The following is a 16,981-nucleotide window of genomic DNA, read 5'->3' on the forward strand; positions in this document are numbered from 1 at the left end:
GGGGCGCCGTATAAATGGCCGACCCTGCGCTCTGACCCCCAGCTTCTCTCTCCCTGTCTGTGTGTCTCCTGGAGAGCAGGCTGGGGTCTGAGAAAAGACACATTCCTCAGGCGGGACACTGTATAGGGCTTAATAAAAAAAACAACATTAAAGAGGTTGGAGTAACTACTTACTCTACTCTCTCTGTGAACTCCCCTTCGGCCACTGATCTCGCCCCACTGCGACTCAGCCCAGGCACAGCGCGGGCGTCACCCCTGTCTGCTGTCAGTCTGTCGGTATGGAGAATTCGGCAGCGAAGAACCTGGAGACTCTTCGCAAGGAGCGAGGAATTAAAGATTTGGGTTTTTTTTTTTTTGCAACCATTCCTTGACGATTATTGGCGTTTACAAAACTGCATTTGCGATCGGCGGGGCCACGTTTGAGACTGTAGGAGCACACTGCCTGTACGTGCGAGTGCCCGGAGACTGCAGGTTAATCCATACGTCATTATCGAAACCACCGGGACTTACAACGATAGCGCTTCGAGTTTGTCTGACGAGGGTAGACTTTAACGCTGACACCCCTGCGCTGTTAGGCTGAAGCATGTGCCTCACGGCTTACACTAATAATAGCTTTTACGAGGTTTAAAAATGGATTTCAATTTTCTTTGTTTTGGGTTTTTTTGGGGGGGATGTGGCACCTGCCGTAACACTTTGCAACAAATCACTTTCACGAGTTGCTAACGTCTGTATGTCGACACATCTAGGAATTGAGCGTCTGTGAACGCTGACAATGAATGAGAAATTGTGGGAATGAGAAATTCCTGTTTTTATTATGTGATGGATGCACCCGGACTGTCAATGTGAAGTTACTCTTTTTGGAACAAACCTTGCTATGTTGTTAAATACTAAAATCTTGGGAGCCTTCCTAAAAAGAGCTGGAAAAAGTACCCACCTTGATTGGCTCTTGATGAACAAATGATGGTTCTTATTTGTAAATATTCATAAACAAACACGTCACGGTCCTCTACTGGGTTTGTAATGCTGTGCTGTCGTGTCGACATACAGACATTAGCAACTCGTGGAAGTGATGCGTCATCTAGGAATTGAGCGTCTATGAACGCTGACAATGAATGAGAAATTGTGGTAATGAGAAATTCCTGTTTTTATTATGTGATGGATGCACCCGGACTGTAAATTTGAAACTTAAAAATAAACAGAGTTTAACGACAGGAAATTGACTCCAGTTGTCAGATCACGTATACGCATACCTTAGCTTTGTGCGTATACAGTATACAGTTTGTAATGCTGTATACATGATCGGGACTGTGCCATAATCTTCTGATGTCATAATCCGTGCGATGATGTCGTGCTGAGCTCTTCTGATGACGTCACTGCTGTCTACCTTTTTCCTCCCGGAAGGGTGTCACCTACCCAGCATGCCATGGGATCTGGAGCAAGTGGGCCCCACCCCTGGAGAGAAGCCGACTGGCTACAACGGCGTTCTGCGGTGAGGGACTCGACCACGAAAAAGTCGCGTTCGCTGCGCTGGGAAGTTCATCCTCCTTACTCTAACCGGCATGCCCCTGTGTCTCGAGTGGTGCTGTCCCTGTTCTCTCTAGGTCTGTTAGGTCGAAGGTCAGATTCTTGCTCTCTATATGGGAACGCGGTTTCTGTTGAGACCGTGGATGTCTACGGCTGGGAGTTGTCCACCATGAGGCAGAGGTGGGGAAGGCTGGGGTTCTTCTACAAAGGTGAAAATTGACTCCTTGAACGATCAGACCTTCGTAGTTTAAGAGCCGGGCAGGAGGCAGATGGACTCAACAGGGCTCCAATGGAGTAGTCATTCCTAAAACTTCTATAGCGCCTGTCTGGACCCTCAACTCCGAGCTCTTCCCAGGTCAGGGGGAATCCCACTACCCCCACCAGTGTGCAGCCCCCACCTGGATGATGCTCCAGTCCTCTCCCACACACCAGCTCTCAGTGGGGAGGAGAGCAGAGGGATGGAGCCAGTTCAGAGAGGGGGGTTATTAGGAGGCCATGAGGGGTAAAGGCCAGGGGGGGGAATTTGGCCAGGACACTGGGGTAACACCCCTACTCTTGTCGAGAGACACCCTGGGATTGTTAATGACCACAGAGAGTCAGGACCTCGGTTTGACGTCTCATCTGAAGGACGGCGCCTGCTTACAGTCTAGTGTCCCCGTCACTATACTGGGGCATGAGGACGCACACAGACCGCAGGGTGAGCGCCCCCTGCTGGCCCCACTCACACCTCTCCCAGCAGCAGCCTCAGCTTTCCCAGGAGTCTCCCCTCCAGGTACTGGCCAGGCTCACACCTGCTGGGCTCCAGTGGGGTGTGTCAGCTGGGAGCTGCAGGGGGGGACACGGCTGCTGGGTCAATAGGGAACGTTAGCCGGTATCTGGGAAGCCAGAGGGGGGCGTGGACCCCCGACGGCCAATCGCCACTCCCGTAAGGAGACGGGGTTACTGACCGCGGGCGCCGACGTGTCTCGGCCCGTCACCCGCCTGTACGACTCCAGACCCCGCGGCCGTGATGAGCTGTGTGTGATCGCAGTTGCTCCGGTCCTCTCCCTCAGCGTCCCTCTCTGTCCCCTCTGTCCGGCAGGGTCCTACGCGGGGGCGGTGGTGGCCATGCCGCTGGCGGGGGTCCTGGTCCAGTACTCCGGGTGGTCATCCGTGTTCTACGTCTACGGTGAGTCCACTGCTGTACCCCGCTGTACAGTGCGGAGCAGGCACCTGTGGCGGGGAGGTTGCCGGTTCGAATCCCGCGGCCCGGCAGAGGAATCCTACTCCGTGGGGCCCCCTGAGCGAGGCCCTTCACCCCAGCTGCTCCAGGGGTGCCATATAAATGGCCGACCCTGCGCTCTGACCCCCAGCTTCTCTCTCCCTGTCTGTGTGTCTCCTGGAGAGCAGGCTGGGGTCTGAGAAAAGACACATTCCTCATGCGAGACACTGTATCTGGACAACAGAGTGATCTTATACCCAGTTTAGACCAGGGGCGGAGCGCTGGCTCTGTGGCTCAGGACCTGTGCCTGTGGCTGGGAGGTTGCCGGTTCGAATCCCATGGAGGAATCCTACTCCCTTGGGGCCCCTGAGCGAGGCCCTTCGCCCCAGCTGCTCCAGGGGCGCCGTATAGATGGCCGACCCTGCGCTCTGACCCCCAGCTTCTCTCTCCCTGTCTGTGTGTCTCCTGGAGAGCAGGCTGGGGTCTGAGAAAAGACACATTCCTCATGCGAGACACTGTATCTGGACAACAGAGTGATCCGATCTCATTCTGGCGCTGTCCAGCCAGTGCGTCGGTATTAACGGTTGGACCGTTCCCCCTCACCGCGCAGGGAGTTTCGGGGTGCTCTGGTACCTGTTCTGGATCCTGGTGTCGTACGAGAGCCCGGCCGCCCACCCCACCATCTCCGAGGAAGAGCGCAAGTACATCGAGGAGAGCATCGGCGAGGGGGCCAGCCTGGTGAACCCGCTGCAGGTAGGGGAGGTAGCCCACCTGTCCGCTGGCCAGCCCCATAGCTCACCTGTCCGCTGGTCAGCCCCATAGCCCACCTGTCCGCTGGCCAGCCCCATAGCCCACCTGTCCACTGGTCAGCCCCATAGCCCATCTGTCCACTGGTCAGCCCCATAGTCCACCTGTCCGCTGGTCAGCCCCATAGCCCATCTGTCCGCTGGCCAGCCCCATAGTTCTCCTGTCCACTGGCCAGCCCCATAGTCCACCTGTCCACTGGTCAGCCCCATAGTTCTCCTGTCCACTTGCCAGCCCCATAGTCCACCTGTCCACTGGTCAGCCCCATAGTCCACCTGTCCGCTGGCCAGCCCCATAGTCCACCTGTCCGCTGGCCAGCCCCATAGTCCACCTGTCCACTGGTCAGCCCCATAGTTCTCCTGTCCACTGGCCAGCCCCATAGTCCTCCTGTCCGCTGGCCAGCCCCATAGTCCACCTGTCCACTGGTCAGCCCCATAGCCCACCTGTCCACTGGCCAGCCCCATAGTTCTCCTGTCCACTGGTCAGCCCCATAGTCCTCCTGTCCACTGGTCAGCCCCATAGTCCACTTGTCCACCTGTCCACTGGTCAGCCCCATAGTTCTCCTGTCCACTGGCCAGCCCCAAAGTCCACCTGTCCACTGGTCAGCCCCATAGCCCACCTGTCCACTGGCCAGCCCCATAGTCCACCTGTCCACTGGTCAGCCCCATAGCCCATCTGTCCACTGGCCAGCCCCATAGTCCTCCTGTCCGCTGGCCAGCCCCATAGTTCTCCTGTCCACTGGTCAGCCCCATAGTCCACTTGTCGACCTGTCCACTGGCCAGCCCCATAGTTCTCCTGTCCACTGGTCAGCCCCATAGTCCATTTGTCCACCTGTCCACTGGCCAGCCCCATAGTTCTCCTGTCCACTGGTCAGCCCCATAGTCCATTTGTCCACCTGTCCACTGGCCAGCCCCATAGTTCTCCTGTCCACTGGTCAGCCCCATAGTCCACTTGTCCACCTGTCCACTGGCCAGCCCCTCAAGTCCACCTCTCCACCTGTCCACTGGCCAGCCCCATAGTCCTCCTGTCCACTGGTCAGCCCCATAGTCCACTTGTCCACCTGTCCACTGGTCAGCCCCATAGTCCTCCTGTCCACTGGTCAGCCCCAAAGTCCTCCTGTCCACTGGTCAGCCCCATAGTCCTCCTGTCCACCTGTCCACTGGTCAGCCCCATAGTCCTCCTGTCCACTGGCCAGGCCTCTCGTCAGCCTCTAAACCCACGTGTCCATCCATGCACTGGTCAGCCTGTTTAGTCCACCTGTCCTGCTGGGACACACACTCACGCACTCATGACACGGGCCGTCTTCTCTGCAGAAATTTAAGACCCCCTGGAGGAAGTTCTTCACCTCCATGCCCGTCTACGCCATCATCGTGGCCAACTTCTGCAGGAGCTGGACCTTCTACCTGCTGCTCATCAGCCAGCCCGCCTACTTCGAGGAGGTGTTCGGGTTCGAGATCAGCAAGGTACCGGGGACAGAGCAGAGTCCAGCAGTACAGAGCGGTGCAACACAGACACACACACACACACACACACACACAGAGCAGAGTCCAGCAGTACAGATCGGTGCAACACAGACACACACACACACAGCACAGACTCACACAGTACAGCACTGACACACACAACACACACACAGTACAGCACTGACACACACAACAAAGACACACACACACACAGCACAGACTCACACAGTACAGCACTGACACACACAACACACAAACAGTACAGCACTGACACACACAACAAAGACACACAGTACAGCACTGACACACATAGCACAGACACACATAGCACAGACACACACACACACACACACACACATACACACACACACACTGCACAGACACACTGCACAGACACACACACACACACACACACACACACACACACACACACACACACACACACCCACTGCACAGACCCACACACACACAGCACAGACGGGTACAGACACACACACACACACACACACACACACACACACACACACACACAGTACAGACACAGTACAGGTACAGACACACACACACAGTACAGTACAGACACACTCACAGCACAGACACGTACAGTACAGACACACACAGTACAGTACAGACTCACACAGTACAGACACACACAGTACAGTACAGACACACACAGTACAGACACACACAGTACAGGTACAGACACACACACAGTACAGTAATGGTACAGACACACACAGTACAGTACAGACACACACAGTACAGTAATGGTACAGACACACACAGTACAGCACAGACACACACAGTACAGACACACACAGTACAGTAATGGTACAGACACACACAGTACAGCACAGACACACACAGTACAGTAAAGGTACAGACACAGACAGTACAGTAATGGTACAGACACACACAGTACAGTACAGACACACACAGTACAGTAATGGTACAGACACACACAGTACAGCACAGACACACACAGTACAGTAAAGGTACAGACACAGACAGTACAGTAATGGTACAGACACACACAGTACAGTACAGACACACACAGTACAGTAATGGTACAGACACACACAGTACAGCACAGACACACACAGTACAGTAAAGGTACAGACACAGACAGTACAGTAATGGTACAGACACACACAGTACAGTACAGACACAGACAGTACAGTACAGGTACAGACACACCCAGTACAGCGCTGACACACACAGTACAGACACACAGTACAGTAATGGTACAGACACACACAGTACAGTACAGTACAGACACACACCAGTACAGTAATGGAACAGACACACACAGTACAGACACACAGTACAGTACAGGTACAGACACACACACGACAGACACACAGTACAGTACAGGTACAGACACACACAGACAGGGCAGGGAGGGGACAGCGCAGCCAGTGTGCCAGTACCAACCCCGTGTCGCCCCTCTCTCAGGTGGGCCTGGTGTCGGCCCTCCCTCACCTGGTCATGACCATCATCGTGCCCGTGGGCGGACAGCTGGCCGACTTCCTGCGCTCGCGCCGCATCATGTCCACCACCAACGTCAGGAAGATGATGAACTGCGGAGGTCAGCGAGCCGGGTCCTGCTGTCCCTGACCCCTGACCCCTGACCCCTGACCCCTGACCCCGTCTCTCTCTCTCTCTCCGTCTCTCTCAGGGTTTGGGATGGAGGCTACCCTCCTGCTGGTTGTTGGCTTCTCCCACACCAAGGCCGTGGCCATTTCCTTCCTGGTTCTGGCCGTCGGCTTCAGCGGATTCGCCATCTCAGGTGAGGAGGGCGGGACTTCCTGTTTCTTGTTATTAATTATAATAATAATAATAATACTTTCTTACACTTATATAACACTTCTCTGGACCCTCCACTCCGAGCTCTTCCCAGGTCAGGGGGAATCCCACTACCCCCACCAGTGTGCAGCCCCACCTGGATGATGCTCCAGTCCTCTCACACACACCAGCTCTCAGTGGGGAGGAGAGCAGAGGGATGGAGCCAGTTCAGAGAGGGGGGTTATTAGGAGGCCATGAGGGGTAAAGGCCAGGGGGGGAGTTTGGCCAGGACACTGGGGTAACACCCCTACTCTTGTCGAGAGACACCCTGGGATTGTTAATGACCACAGAGAGTCAGGACCTTGGTTTGACGTCTCATCTGAAGGACGGCGCCTGTTTACAGTCTAGTGTCCCCGTCACTACACTGGGGCATGAGGACCCACACAGACCGCAGGGTGAGCACCCCCTGCTGGCCCCACTCACACCTCTCCCAGCAGCAGCCTCAGCTTTCCCAGGAGTCTCCCCTCCAGGTACTGGCCAGGCTCCCACCTGCTGGGCTCCAGTGGGGTTTGTCAGCTGGGAGCTGCAGGGGGACATGGCTGCTGGCTAAAAAAAAATCCCAACCAACAGTCAATTTCAATTCAATTCAAGGGGCTTTATCAGCATGACCGATGGGCACAATCTGCGCTGCCAAAGCAATTGAAAATTCACATGGAACAAAACAGAAAATGAAAGTAAAATCCAATCTACAGGCGTATTACAGACACTTACAACAAAGACGTATCTCTGTCTAAGGGTTCAATGTTAACCACCTGGACATCGCTCCCCGCTACGCCAGTATCCTGATGGGAATCTCCAACGGGGTTGGCACTCTGTCGGGAATGGTGTGTCCGCTGATCGTGGGAGCCATGACCAAGCACAAGGTACACCTTCCTCGGCGTCCAGATTTCTTTCGTGACGGTGTGCAGGCTGAACACGGGCCGGCGGGGGGGTTGGTGAGGGCCAGCCCAGCAGGAGAGAGGGCTGTGCTCATGATGCTACTCTCTTCTCGTGCTCTCTTTCTGTCTCTCCTTCCTCCCTCACCTTCTCTCTCCCCCACACTCTTTCTCAGTCCCTACATCTTCCTCTCCCTCACTCTCAATCCCTCACCCCTCTCCCTCCTCCCTCTCTCTAAGAATGTTTCTCTAATCCCAGAGTATCTGTCACAGTGCAGTAGGAAGTGCACCTCTGTCTCTATTTCTCCCTGCTGGCAGTGGGAGCACAGCCTGTCCTCTCTGGACAGGCAGGTCTGCCTGTGTCCAGTGTGTGTGTCCAGACTGTGGTCACTGAGCCTGTTCTCTCAGGACAGCCAGGTCTGCCTGTGTCCAGTGTGTGTGTCCAGACTGTGGTTACTGAGTCTGTTCTCTCAGGACAGCCAGGTCTGCCTGTGTCCAGTGTGTGTGTCCAGGCTGTGGTCACTGAGCCTGTCCTCTCTGGACAGCCAGGTCTGCCTGTGTCCAGTGTGTGTGTCCAGGCTGTGGTCACTGAGCCTGTCCTCTATGGGCAGCCAGGTCTGCCTGTGTCCAGTGTGTGTGGCCAGGCTGTGGTCACTGAGCCTGTCCTCTCTGGACAGCCAGGTCTGCCTGTGTCCAGTGTGTGTGACCAGGCTGTGGTCACTGAGCCTGTCCTCTCTGGACAGCCAGGTCTGCATGTGTCCAGTGTGTGTCCAGGCTGTGGTCACTGAGCCTGTCCTCTCTGGACAGCCAGGTCTGCATGTGTCCAGTGTGTGTCCAGGCTGTGGTCACTGAGCCTGTCCTCTCTGGGCAGCCAGCTCTGTGTCCAGTGTACGGGCTCTGGTCACTGAGCCTGTCCTCTCTGGGCAGCCAGGTCTGCCTGTGTCCAGTGTGTGTGTCCAGGCTGTGGTCACTGAGCCTGTCCTCTCTGGACAGCCAGGTCTGCCTGTGTCGCCCAGTTTCTATGGCCAGGCTGTGGTGACTGAGCCTGTCCTCTCTGAACAGCTAGATCTCACTGTGTCCAGTTTCTATGGCCAGGCTGTGGTCACTGAGCCTGTACTTCGTCAGGGTGTGTTTCTGTTTGCTGTTATTTAGCTTGGTTAGATATTCAGCTAGTGTGTATTGTCTGTTCAGGGTTCTGTAGCATTCCAGTTTATGTGTGTGTGTCCCAGTGTGTGAGATATTGCTGTTTGATCTGTGCTGTGATGTGCTTGAGTCTGGGTTGTGGTGCTCTAGCAGTGCTGTCCTGAGGCTGGTTGTGTTGTGTGTGATGTGGTGGAGTCTGGGTTGTGGTGCTCTAGCAGTGCTGTCCTGAGGCTGGTTGTGTGTTGTGTGTGTTGTGCTGTGATGTGGTGGAGTCTGGGTTGTGGTGCTCTAGCAGTGCTGTCCTGGGGCTGGTTGTGTGTTGTGTGTGTTGTGCTGTGATGTGGTGGAGTCTGGGTTGTGGTGCTCTAGCAGTGCTGTCCTGAGGCTGGTTGTGTGTTGTGTGTGTTGTGCTGTGATGTGGTGGAGTCTGGGTTGTGGTGCTCTAGCAGTGCTGTCCTGAGGCTGGTTGTGTGTTGTGTGTGTTGTGCTGTGATGTGGTGGAGTCTGAGTTGTGGTGCTCTAGCAGTGCTGCCCTGAGGCTGGTTGTGTGTTGTGTGTGTTGTGCTGTGATGTGGTGGAGTCTGGGTTGTGGTGCTCTAGCAGTGCTGTCCTGAGGCTGGTTGTGTGTTGTGTGTGTTGTGCTGTGATGTGGTGGAGTCTGAGTTGTGGTGCTCTAGCAGTGCTGTCCTGAGGCTGGTTGTGTGTTGTGTGTGTTGTGCTGTGATGTGGTGGAGTCTGGGTTGTGGTGCTCTAGCAGTGCTGTCCTGAGGCTGGTTGTGTGTTGTGTGTGTTGTGCTGTGATGTGGTGGAGTCTGAGTTGTGGTGCTCTAGCAGTGCTGTCCTGAGGCTGGTTGTGTGTTGTGTGTGTTGTGCTGTGATGTGGTGGAGTCTGGGTTGTGGTGCTCTAGCAGTGCTGTCCTGAGGCTGGTTGTGTGTTGTGCTGTGATGTGATTGAGTCTGGGTTGTGGTGCTCTAGCAGTGCTGTCCTGAGGCTGGTTGTGTGTTGTGTGTGTTGTGCTGTGATGTGGTGGAGTCTGGGTTGTGCTGCTCTAGCAGTGCTGTCCTGAGGCTGGTTGTGTGTTGTGTGTGTTGTGCTGTGATGTGGTGGAGTCTGGGTTGTGGTGCTCTAGCAGTGCTGTCCTGAGGCTGGTTGTGTGTTGTGTGTTGTGCTGTGATGTGGTTGAGTCTGAGTTGTGGTGCTCTAGCAGTGCTGTCCTGAGGCTGGTTGTGTGTTGTGTGTGTTGTGCTGTGATGTGGTGGAGTCTGGGTTGTGGTGCTCTAGCAGTGCTGTCCTGAGGCTGGTTGTGTGTTGTGTGTGTTGTGCTGTGATGTGGTGGAGTCTGAGTTGTGGTGCTCTAGCAGTGCTGTCCTGAGGCTGGTTGTGTGTTGTGCTGTGATGTGATTGAGTCTGGGTTGTGGTGCTCTAGCAGTGCTGTCCTGAGGGTGGTTGTGTGTTGTGTGTGTTGTGCTGTGATGTGGTGGAGTCTGGGTTGTGGTGCTCTAGCAGTGCTGTCCTGAGGCTGGTTGTGTGTTGTGTGTGTTGTGCTGTGATGTGGTGGAGTCTGGGTTGTGGTGCTCTAGCAGTGCTGTCCTGAGGCTGGTTGTGTGTTGTGTATTGTGCTGTGATGTGGTTGAGTCTGAGTTGTGGTGCTCTAGCAGTGCTGTCCTGAGGCTGGTTGTGTGTTGTGTGTGTTGTGCTGTGGTGTGGTGGAGTCTGGGTTGTGGTGCTCTAGCAGTGCTGTCCTGAGGCTGGTTGTGTGTTGTGTGTGTTGTGCTGTGATGTGGTGGAGTCTGAGTTGTGGTGCTCTAGCAGTGCTGTCCTGAGGCTGGTTGTGTGTTGTGTGTGTTGTGCTGTGATGTGGTGGAGTCTGAGTTGTGGTGCTCTAGCAGTGCTGTCCTGAGGCTGGTTGTGTGTTGTGCGTGTTGTGCTGTGATGTGGTGGAGTCTGGGTTGTGGTGCTCTAGCAGTGCTGTCCTGAGGCTGGTTGTGTGTTGTGTGTGTTGTGCTGTGATGTGGTGGAGTCTGGGTTGTGGTGCTCTAGCAGTGCTGTCCTGAGGCTGGTTGTGTGTTGTGTGTATTGTGCTGTGATGTGGTGGAGTCTGGGTTGTGGTGCTCTAGCAGTGCTGCCCTGAGGCTGGTTAGTGTCGGTGAGCCTCAGGACCAGCTGGCTCAGGGGGCTCTGTCTGGGGCTCAGCTCTTGGCTCTCTCTCTCTCTCTCTCTCTCTCTCCTCCTCTTCCTCAGACCCGCGAGGAGTGGCAGTACGTCTTCCTCATCGCCTCCCTGGTGCACTACGGCGGCGTGATCTTCTACGGGCTCTTCGCCTCGGGGGAGAAGCAGCCCTGGGCCGAGCCCGAGGAGACCAGCGAGGAGAAATGCGGCTTCATCCACGAGGACGAGCTGGCGGAGGAAACGGAGGGGCTGCACCGGGGGCCCTCGGCCACCGGGGGGGGCTACGGCACCCTGGGACACCACCCCTCGAACCCGGGACAACTGGCCGTCAACCCCAACGGAGGGGCAGGGGCTGCGGGCTGGGTGGCGGACTGGGACAAGACAGAGGAGTTTGTGCAGCGGCCAGGAACGGACAGCTATCTGTATGGGGGCACAGAGCAGAGAGAGCTGTCCTAGAGACAGGTGTGCCGAGCGACTGCTCAAGCACACCCTAGGAGGGAGTTCCTGAACCTTAATGAGTGAGTGAACACTGCACCGCACTGAGAGAGACACAGAGAGGGGCTCACACACTGCAGCACATGAACACTGCACTGAGAGAGAGAGGGGTTCATACAGACACACTGGACACTCCAGTACATTAACACTGCACTGAGAGAGAGGGGTTCATACAGACACACTGACTGGACACTCCAGTACATTAACACTGCACTGAGAGAAAGAGGGGTTCATACAGACACACTGGACACTCCAGTACATGAACACTGCACTGAGAGAGAGAGGGGTTCATACAGACACACTGACTGGACACTCCAGTACATTAACACTGCACTGAGAGAGAGAGGGGTTCATACAGACACACAGACTGGACACTCCAGTACATTAACACTGCACTGAGAGAGAGAGGGGTTCATACAGACACACTGACTGGACACTCCAGTACATTAACACTGCACTGAGAGAGAGAGGGGTTAATACAGACACACTGACTGGACACTCCAGTACATGAACACTGCACTGAGAGAGAGAGGGGTTCATACAGACACACTGACTGGACACTCCAGTACATTAACACTGCACTGAGAGAGAGAGGGGGGTTAATACAGACACACTGACTGGACACTCCAGTACATTAACACTGCACTGAGAGAGAGAGGGGTTCATACAGACACACTGACTGGACACTCCAGTACATGAACACTGCACTGAGAGAGAGAGAGGGGTTCATACAGACACACTGACTGGACACTGCAGTACATTAACACCGCACTCTCTCTGTGTTTCTCTGTGTGTGTGTGCTGTATTTGTCACGTGTGGCAGTATGTGTGTGTGTGTGCACTAGTACTGTATTGCAGAGTGTAGCAGAGTTCCTGCCAGTTCAACAGTATTTAAGGAAGAACGATCTCACCAGTCACCTAGTTTGTCAGTAGTTCAGATGTGTTAGCAAGGAGAATGCTCCTGTGCTGGATGAGAACTGGGAGGAGTGTGTGTGTGTGTGTGTGTCTTGAGCTTACCTGTTTGTGATTATTGAACTCTCCAAATACCAGAGAACCTGGGTACCCCTGATCTTTTAAAAATGTACCTACTTTGTAAGTATCGCTGGCAGTTTTTCTCCATGAACACACAGTATTAATTTCCCTTCAGCCCAGATGACTTGTTTTTATCGTGTTTGTTTTTTTTTTTTGCAATGCTGTATCTGTAACCTGTGCTGTAATGACCCCATCACTCCCTGTATTATACTGTCTTCAGAGCCCTCCTGTACCACACTAGATTGTGACAATACCATGTGTACTGCAGTACAATGTCATGAGAGGGGTGCAGTACTACAACACACTGCTGAAATACGGTATCGTGTTTACTGTAGTAGAATTTTATAAGAGATATACTTTACTACACTAAACTGTGACAATACCCTGTTTACTGTAGAATTTTATAAGAGATATACTTTGCTGCACTAGACTGTGACAATACCCTGTTTACTGTAGTAGAATTTCATTAGAGATATACTTTCCTGCACTAGACTGTGACAATACCATGTTTACCGTAGTGAATTTTCATAAGCGCTGTTCTCTACTGCATTAGATTGTGAGAACACCATGTTTAGTGTACTAAAGTGTGCTTTACTACAGTAGACTGTGACAATACCATGTTTGCTGCAGTAAATATCTATAAGTTCCGTGCTTTACTGCACTAGACAGTGCAACACTATTGTTTACTGTAGGAAAGTTTCATAACTGATATACTTTACTACACTAGACTGTGACAATACCAGGATTTACTGTACTAATGCTTCGTGAGACATACTTTACTACACTACCTCAATAACATGGTTCATGTAGTATTATCGAATAAGATCGTGCACTTTACTGCTGTAGACTGATAATACCACGGTTTATTGCAGTAACGTTTCATAAAATTGTACCTGACAACACTAGCCTGGGATAATACCGCGGTGTACTGTTGTAAATGTCTTTATCAGCTGTGCTTTACTACACCAGACGGCGGTTTCGGGTTTTACTATATTAACGTTTCACAAAAGCCATGCTTTACTACTCTAGATAGTCGAATTGCAATATTTACTATTAGAAGTGTTTACGAGAGCAGTCATTTGTCACTTTAGGCGGTAACGACGCTTGGTTTGTTCATTTTCTTTCCTCAAGATCACGTTCAGTTATTTCGTTGTGTTGTTGTTGTTGTTGTTTTTGTCGACCTGCTCGTTATGATATCATTCCGGCGGCGCGGTGTGACCGCGTTAAGGACGAGGTACAAACAGCAGCTCCCAAATTCTTCTACACGTCTGACACGCAGCTTGACGGTTGTTACCGCGGCGCCGGTCCCGGCGGTGTCCGGTGTGGTAAAGCACGGCGTGGGAGCCGGGTAAAATCGCCGTGAACGTGAGCAGCGGGGCGTGGGCTTGATAGGGCCTCTGGAGACGTGGAATCAGTTCAGCTGCGTGGCCTGATTTTCCCCCCCGCACAAATTCCCAAACTTTAGACTTTAGTCTCCCTCCGAAAGCCGTCTTGGCGCGGAGCGGGTCAGTATCGGGGGAGGAATGGTGATTTTATGAAGGGGATCTCCTTACAAGCAATAAGCACTGCGCGCTACACTGTCTGGGCGCGTCTGGGATCCCCTCCCTGTATCCCCTCTGGTGCTGGAGAATGAACCGGTCCCACATGGTCGTCGTCACTGGGCAGGGTCTCGGCCCGGTCACCTCCTGCCGTTGTCCTCCCCCCTCCCCCCTCCCGACCCAGACAGCGGGTCGTACACGCCGCACCCGCGGTCTTGGGAGCGCACGTCGCCCCCTGCCGGCGGGGCCGCTGAACTGCGAGAGACGTCCCCGTCTCAAGCAGGTTCCAAACGGCCCCGTTGGGCGTTTGAGGCGCCCAGGAAAACGCCCGCGGTACGTCCGGGGGCGCACCGGGCGAGGTGAAACACGTCGCGCCAGTCGTTGAAGGGCTTTTTTAACACCCACCCCCCCTGAGCTGACCGCTCGCTTTCAGCAATTCAATTAGCAACAATTAGCGCCACCTGGTGGCCGACGGCGCACGGCGGCGGTCGCGTCACAGCGCCGTGGATGGTGGCGGTGCAGAACTGGACGGAAGGGCTTCGGGATGTCGATCAGCTTGTGATCCCAGCGGTACATCCTGTATCCAGCCGGATAGCTAATAATATTAATATTGTAACGCTTACGGCCGACAGGCACTGTGTAAGAGCCGGCGTACCAGAGCAGGTGACGTCACCGCCCTTCCCTGTGATAGCAGGACTACAGCTACTGGGCTGTAGAGAGATCTCTCTTTGGCTCACCGGGCTGGGTCCCTGCTGAGCGACGTGGGAGTCCCGGGTTCGAGCCCCCGACGGTGGGCGGGTGACCTAATGCGGCAAGGGCGCCCACCTGAACCCCCGTTGCGTTACAATATTAATAATTGCTTACACTCAGATAGCTTTTCGGGACACTCCACTCGAAGCGCTTCACAGGTAATGGGGACCCCCTCCAGCCCCACCTGGATGGCATCGAGGGTGAAACTCATCTTCAGGGCGGGGCGTCAGCACGGTAGTGAGTAATACACAGCGACGCTGTTGAACGGGAGGAAATCGCCGTTATTTCTTTCTTCGTTGTGTTTTTTTTTTTTATTCCGTGTGAAAACAAAAAAATGACCAGAAACAACAACAGAAGTCTGTATGAACTGTTTTAAAAATAAGCTGTGTATCAAAATCTGTGCGTGTGAAAAGGCCACACCCTGTGTATAAACATTAAAAAGAACTGTGTATATTATCACGATGAAGTTGATGTTGTTGTCTTGTTCAATCGTGGGGCTACTGGTGCAGAATGATCACTGTGCGTCTCCCAGGTGGGGTTACTGGTGTAGAATGATCACTGTGCGTCTCCCAGGTGGGGCTACTGGTGCAGAATGATCACTGTGCGTCTCCCAGGTGGAGTTACAGGTGCAGAATGATCACTGTGCGTCTCCCAGGTGGAGTTACAGGTGCACAATGATCACTGTGTGTCTCCCAGGTGGGGCTACTGGTGCACAATGATCACTGTGCGTCTCCCAGGTGGGGTTACTGGTGCAGAATGATCCCTGTGCGTCTCCCAGGTGGGGCTACTGGTGCAGAATGATCACTGTGCGTCTCCCAGGTGGAGTTACAGGTGCAGAATGATCACTGTGCGTCTCCCAGGTGGGGCTACTGGTGCACAATGATCACTGTGCGTCTCCCAGGTGGGGTTACTGGTGCAGAATGATCCCTGTGCATCTCCCAGGTGGGGCTACTGGTGCAGAATGATCACTGTGCGTCTCCCAGGTGGGGTTACAGGTGCAGAATGATCACTGTGCGTCTCCCAAGTGAGGTGACTGGTGCAGAATGATCACTGTGCGTCTCCCAGGTGGGGTTACTGGTGCAGAATGATCACTGTGTGTCTCCCAGGTGGAGTTACAGGTGCAGAATGATCACTGTGTGTCTCTCAGGTGGGGTTACTGGTGCAGAATGATCACTGTGCGTCTCCCAGGTGGGGTAACTGGTGCAGAATGATCACTGTGTGTCTCCCAGGTGGGGCGACTGGTGCAGAATGATCACTGTGTGTCTCCCAGTAGGGGCAGCTGGTGCAGAATGATCACTGTGCGTCTCCCAGGTGGGGTTACTGGTGCAGAATGATCACTGTGTGTCTCCCAGGTAGGGTTGTTGGTGCAGAACGATCACTGTGCGTCTCCCAGGTGGGGTTACAGGTGCAGAATGATCACTGTGCGTCTCCCAGGTGGGGTTACAGGTACAGAATGATCACTGTGTGTCTCCCAGGTGGGGTTACTGGTGCAGAATGATCCCTGTGCGTCTCCCAGGTGAGGTGACTGGTGCAGAATGATCCCTGTACTGTATTAGTAGCAGTAGCAGAATTAGCAGCAGTATATAGTAGAAAGACTGTAGTAGCTGTATTAGCAGCAGTATACAGTAGAAAGACTGTAGTGTCTGTATTAGTAGCAGTATACAGTAGAAAGACTGTAGTAGCTGTATTAGTAGCAGTATATAGTAGAAAGACTGTAGTAGCTGTATTAGTAGCAGTATATAGTAGAAAGACTGTAGTAGCTGTATTAGTAGCAGTATACAGTAGAAAGACTGTAGTAGCTGTATTAGCAGCAGTATACAGTAGAAAGACTGTAGTAGCTGTATTAGCAGCAGTATACAGTAAAAAGACTGTAGTAGCTGTATTAGCAGCAGTATACAGTAAAAAGACTGTAGTAGCTGTATTAGCAGCAGTATACAGTAGAAAGACTGTAGTAGCTGTATTAGCAGCAGTATACAGTAGAAAGACTGTAGTGTCTGTATTAGTAGCAGTATATAGTAGAAAGACTGTAGTAGCTGTATTAGCAGCAGTATATAGTAGAAAGACTGTAGTAGCTGTATTAGTAGCAGTATACAGTAGAAAGACTGTAGTAGCTGTATTAGCAGCAGTATATAGTAGAAAGACT

The 16,981-nt window shown here is 53.3% G+C and overlaps 1 protein-coding gene and 1 long non-coding RNA gene across 3 annotated transcripts in view; one reads left to right on the plus strand and one right to left on the minus strand.

Moving 5' to 3' along the window:
* LOC148654383 (uncharacterized) overlaps positions 1–16,981 on the minus strand; it is a 175,142-nt gene that overhangs the window by 99,879 nt on the left and 58,282 nt on the right. The gene's annotated exons all lie outside the window — the stretch shown is intronic.
* LOC148654388 (vesicular glutamate transporter 1-like) overlaps positions 1–16,981 on the plus strand; it is a 131,309-nt gene that overhangs the window by 27,146 nt on the left and 87,182 nt on the right. The window contains exons 5-13 of one of the 2 annotated variants that reach the window (XM_088646483.1): positions 1,401–1,488; positions 2,605–2,691; positions 3,335–3,477; positions 4,842–4,991; positions 6,447–6,579; positions 6,670–6,780; positions 7,572–7,699; positions 11,097–11,629; positions 12,242–15,294. In XM_088646483.1, coding sequence (XP_088502609.1) covers positions 1,401–1,488; positions 2,605–2,691; positions 3,335–3,477; positions 4,842–4,991; positions 6,447–6,579; positions 6,670–6,780; positions 7,572–7,699; positions 11,097–11,480 — 1,224 coding nt within the window. In that variant the 3' untranslated portion in view covers positions 11,481–11,629; positions 12,242–15,294. Of the gene's footprint in view, positions 1–1,400; positions 1,489–2,604; positions 2,692–3,334; positions 3,478–4,841; positions 4,992–6,446; positions 6,580–6,669; positions 6,781–7,571; positions 7,700–11,096; positions 11,630–12,241; positions 15,295–16,981 lie in introns of those variants that run through there. The other variant, XM_088646484.1, reaches the window with a different exon arrangement.

This window comes from Lepisosteus platostomus, chromosome 9, assembly GCF_059453375.1.
Source record: "Lepisosteus platostomus isolate fLepPlt1 chromosome 9, fLepPlt1.hap1, whole genome shotgun sequence".
NCBI lineage: Eukaryota > Metazoa > Chordata > Actinopteri > Semionotiformes > Lepisosteidae > Lepisosteus > Lepisosteus platostomus.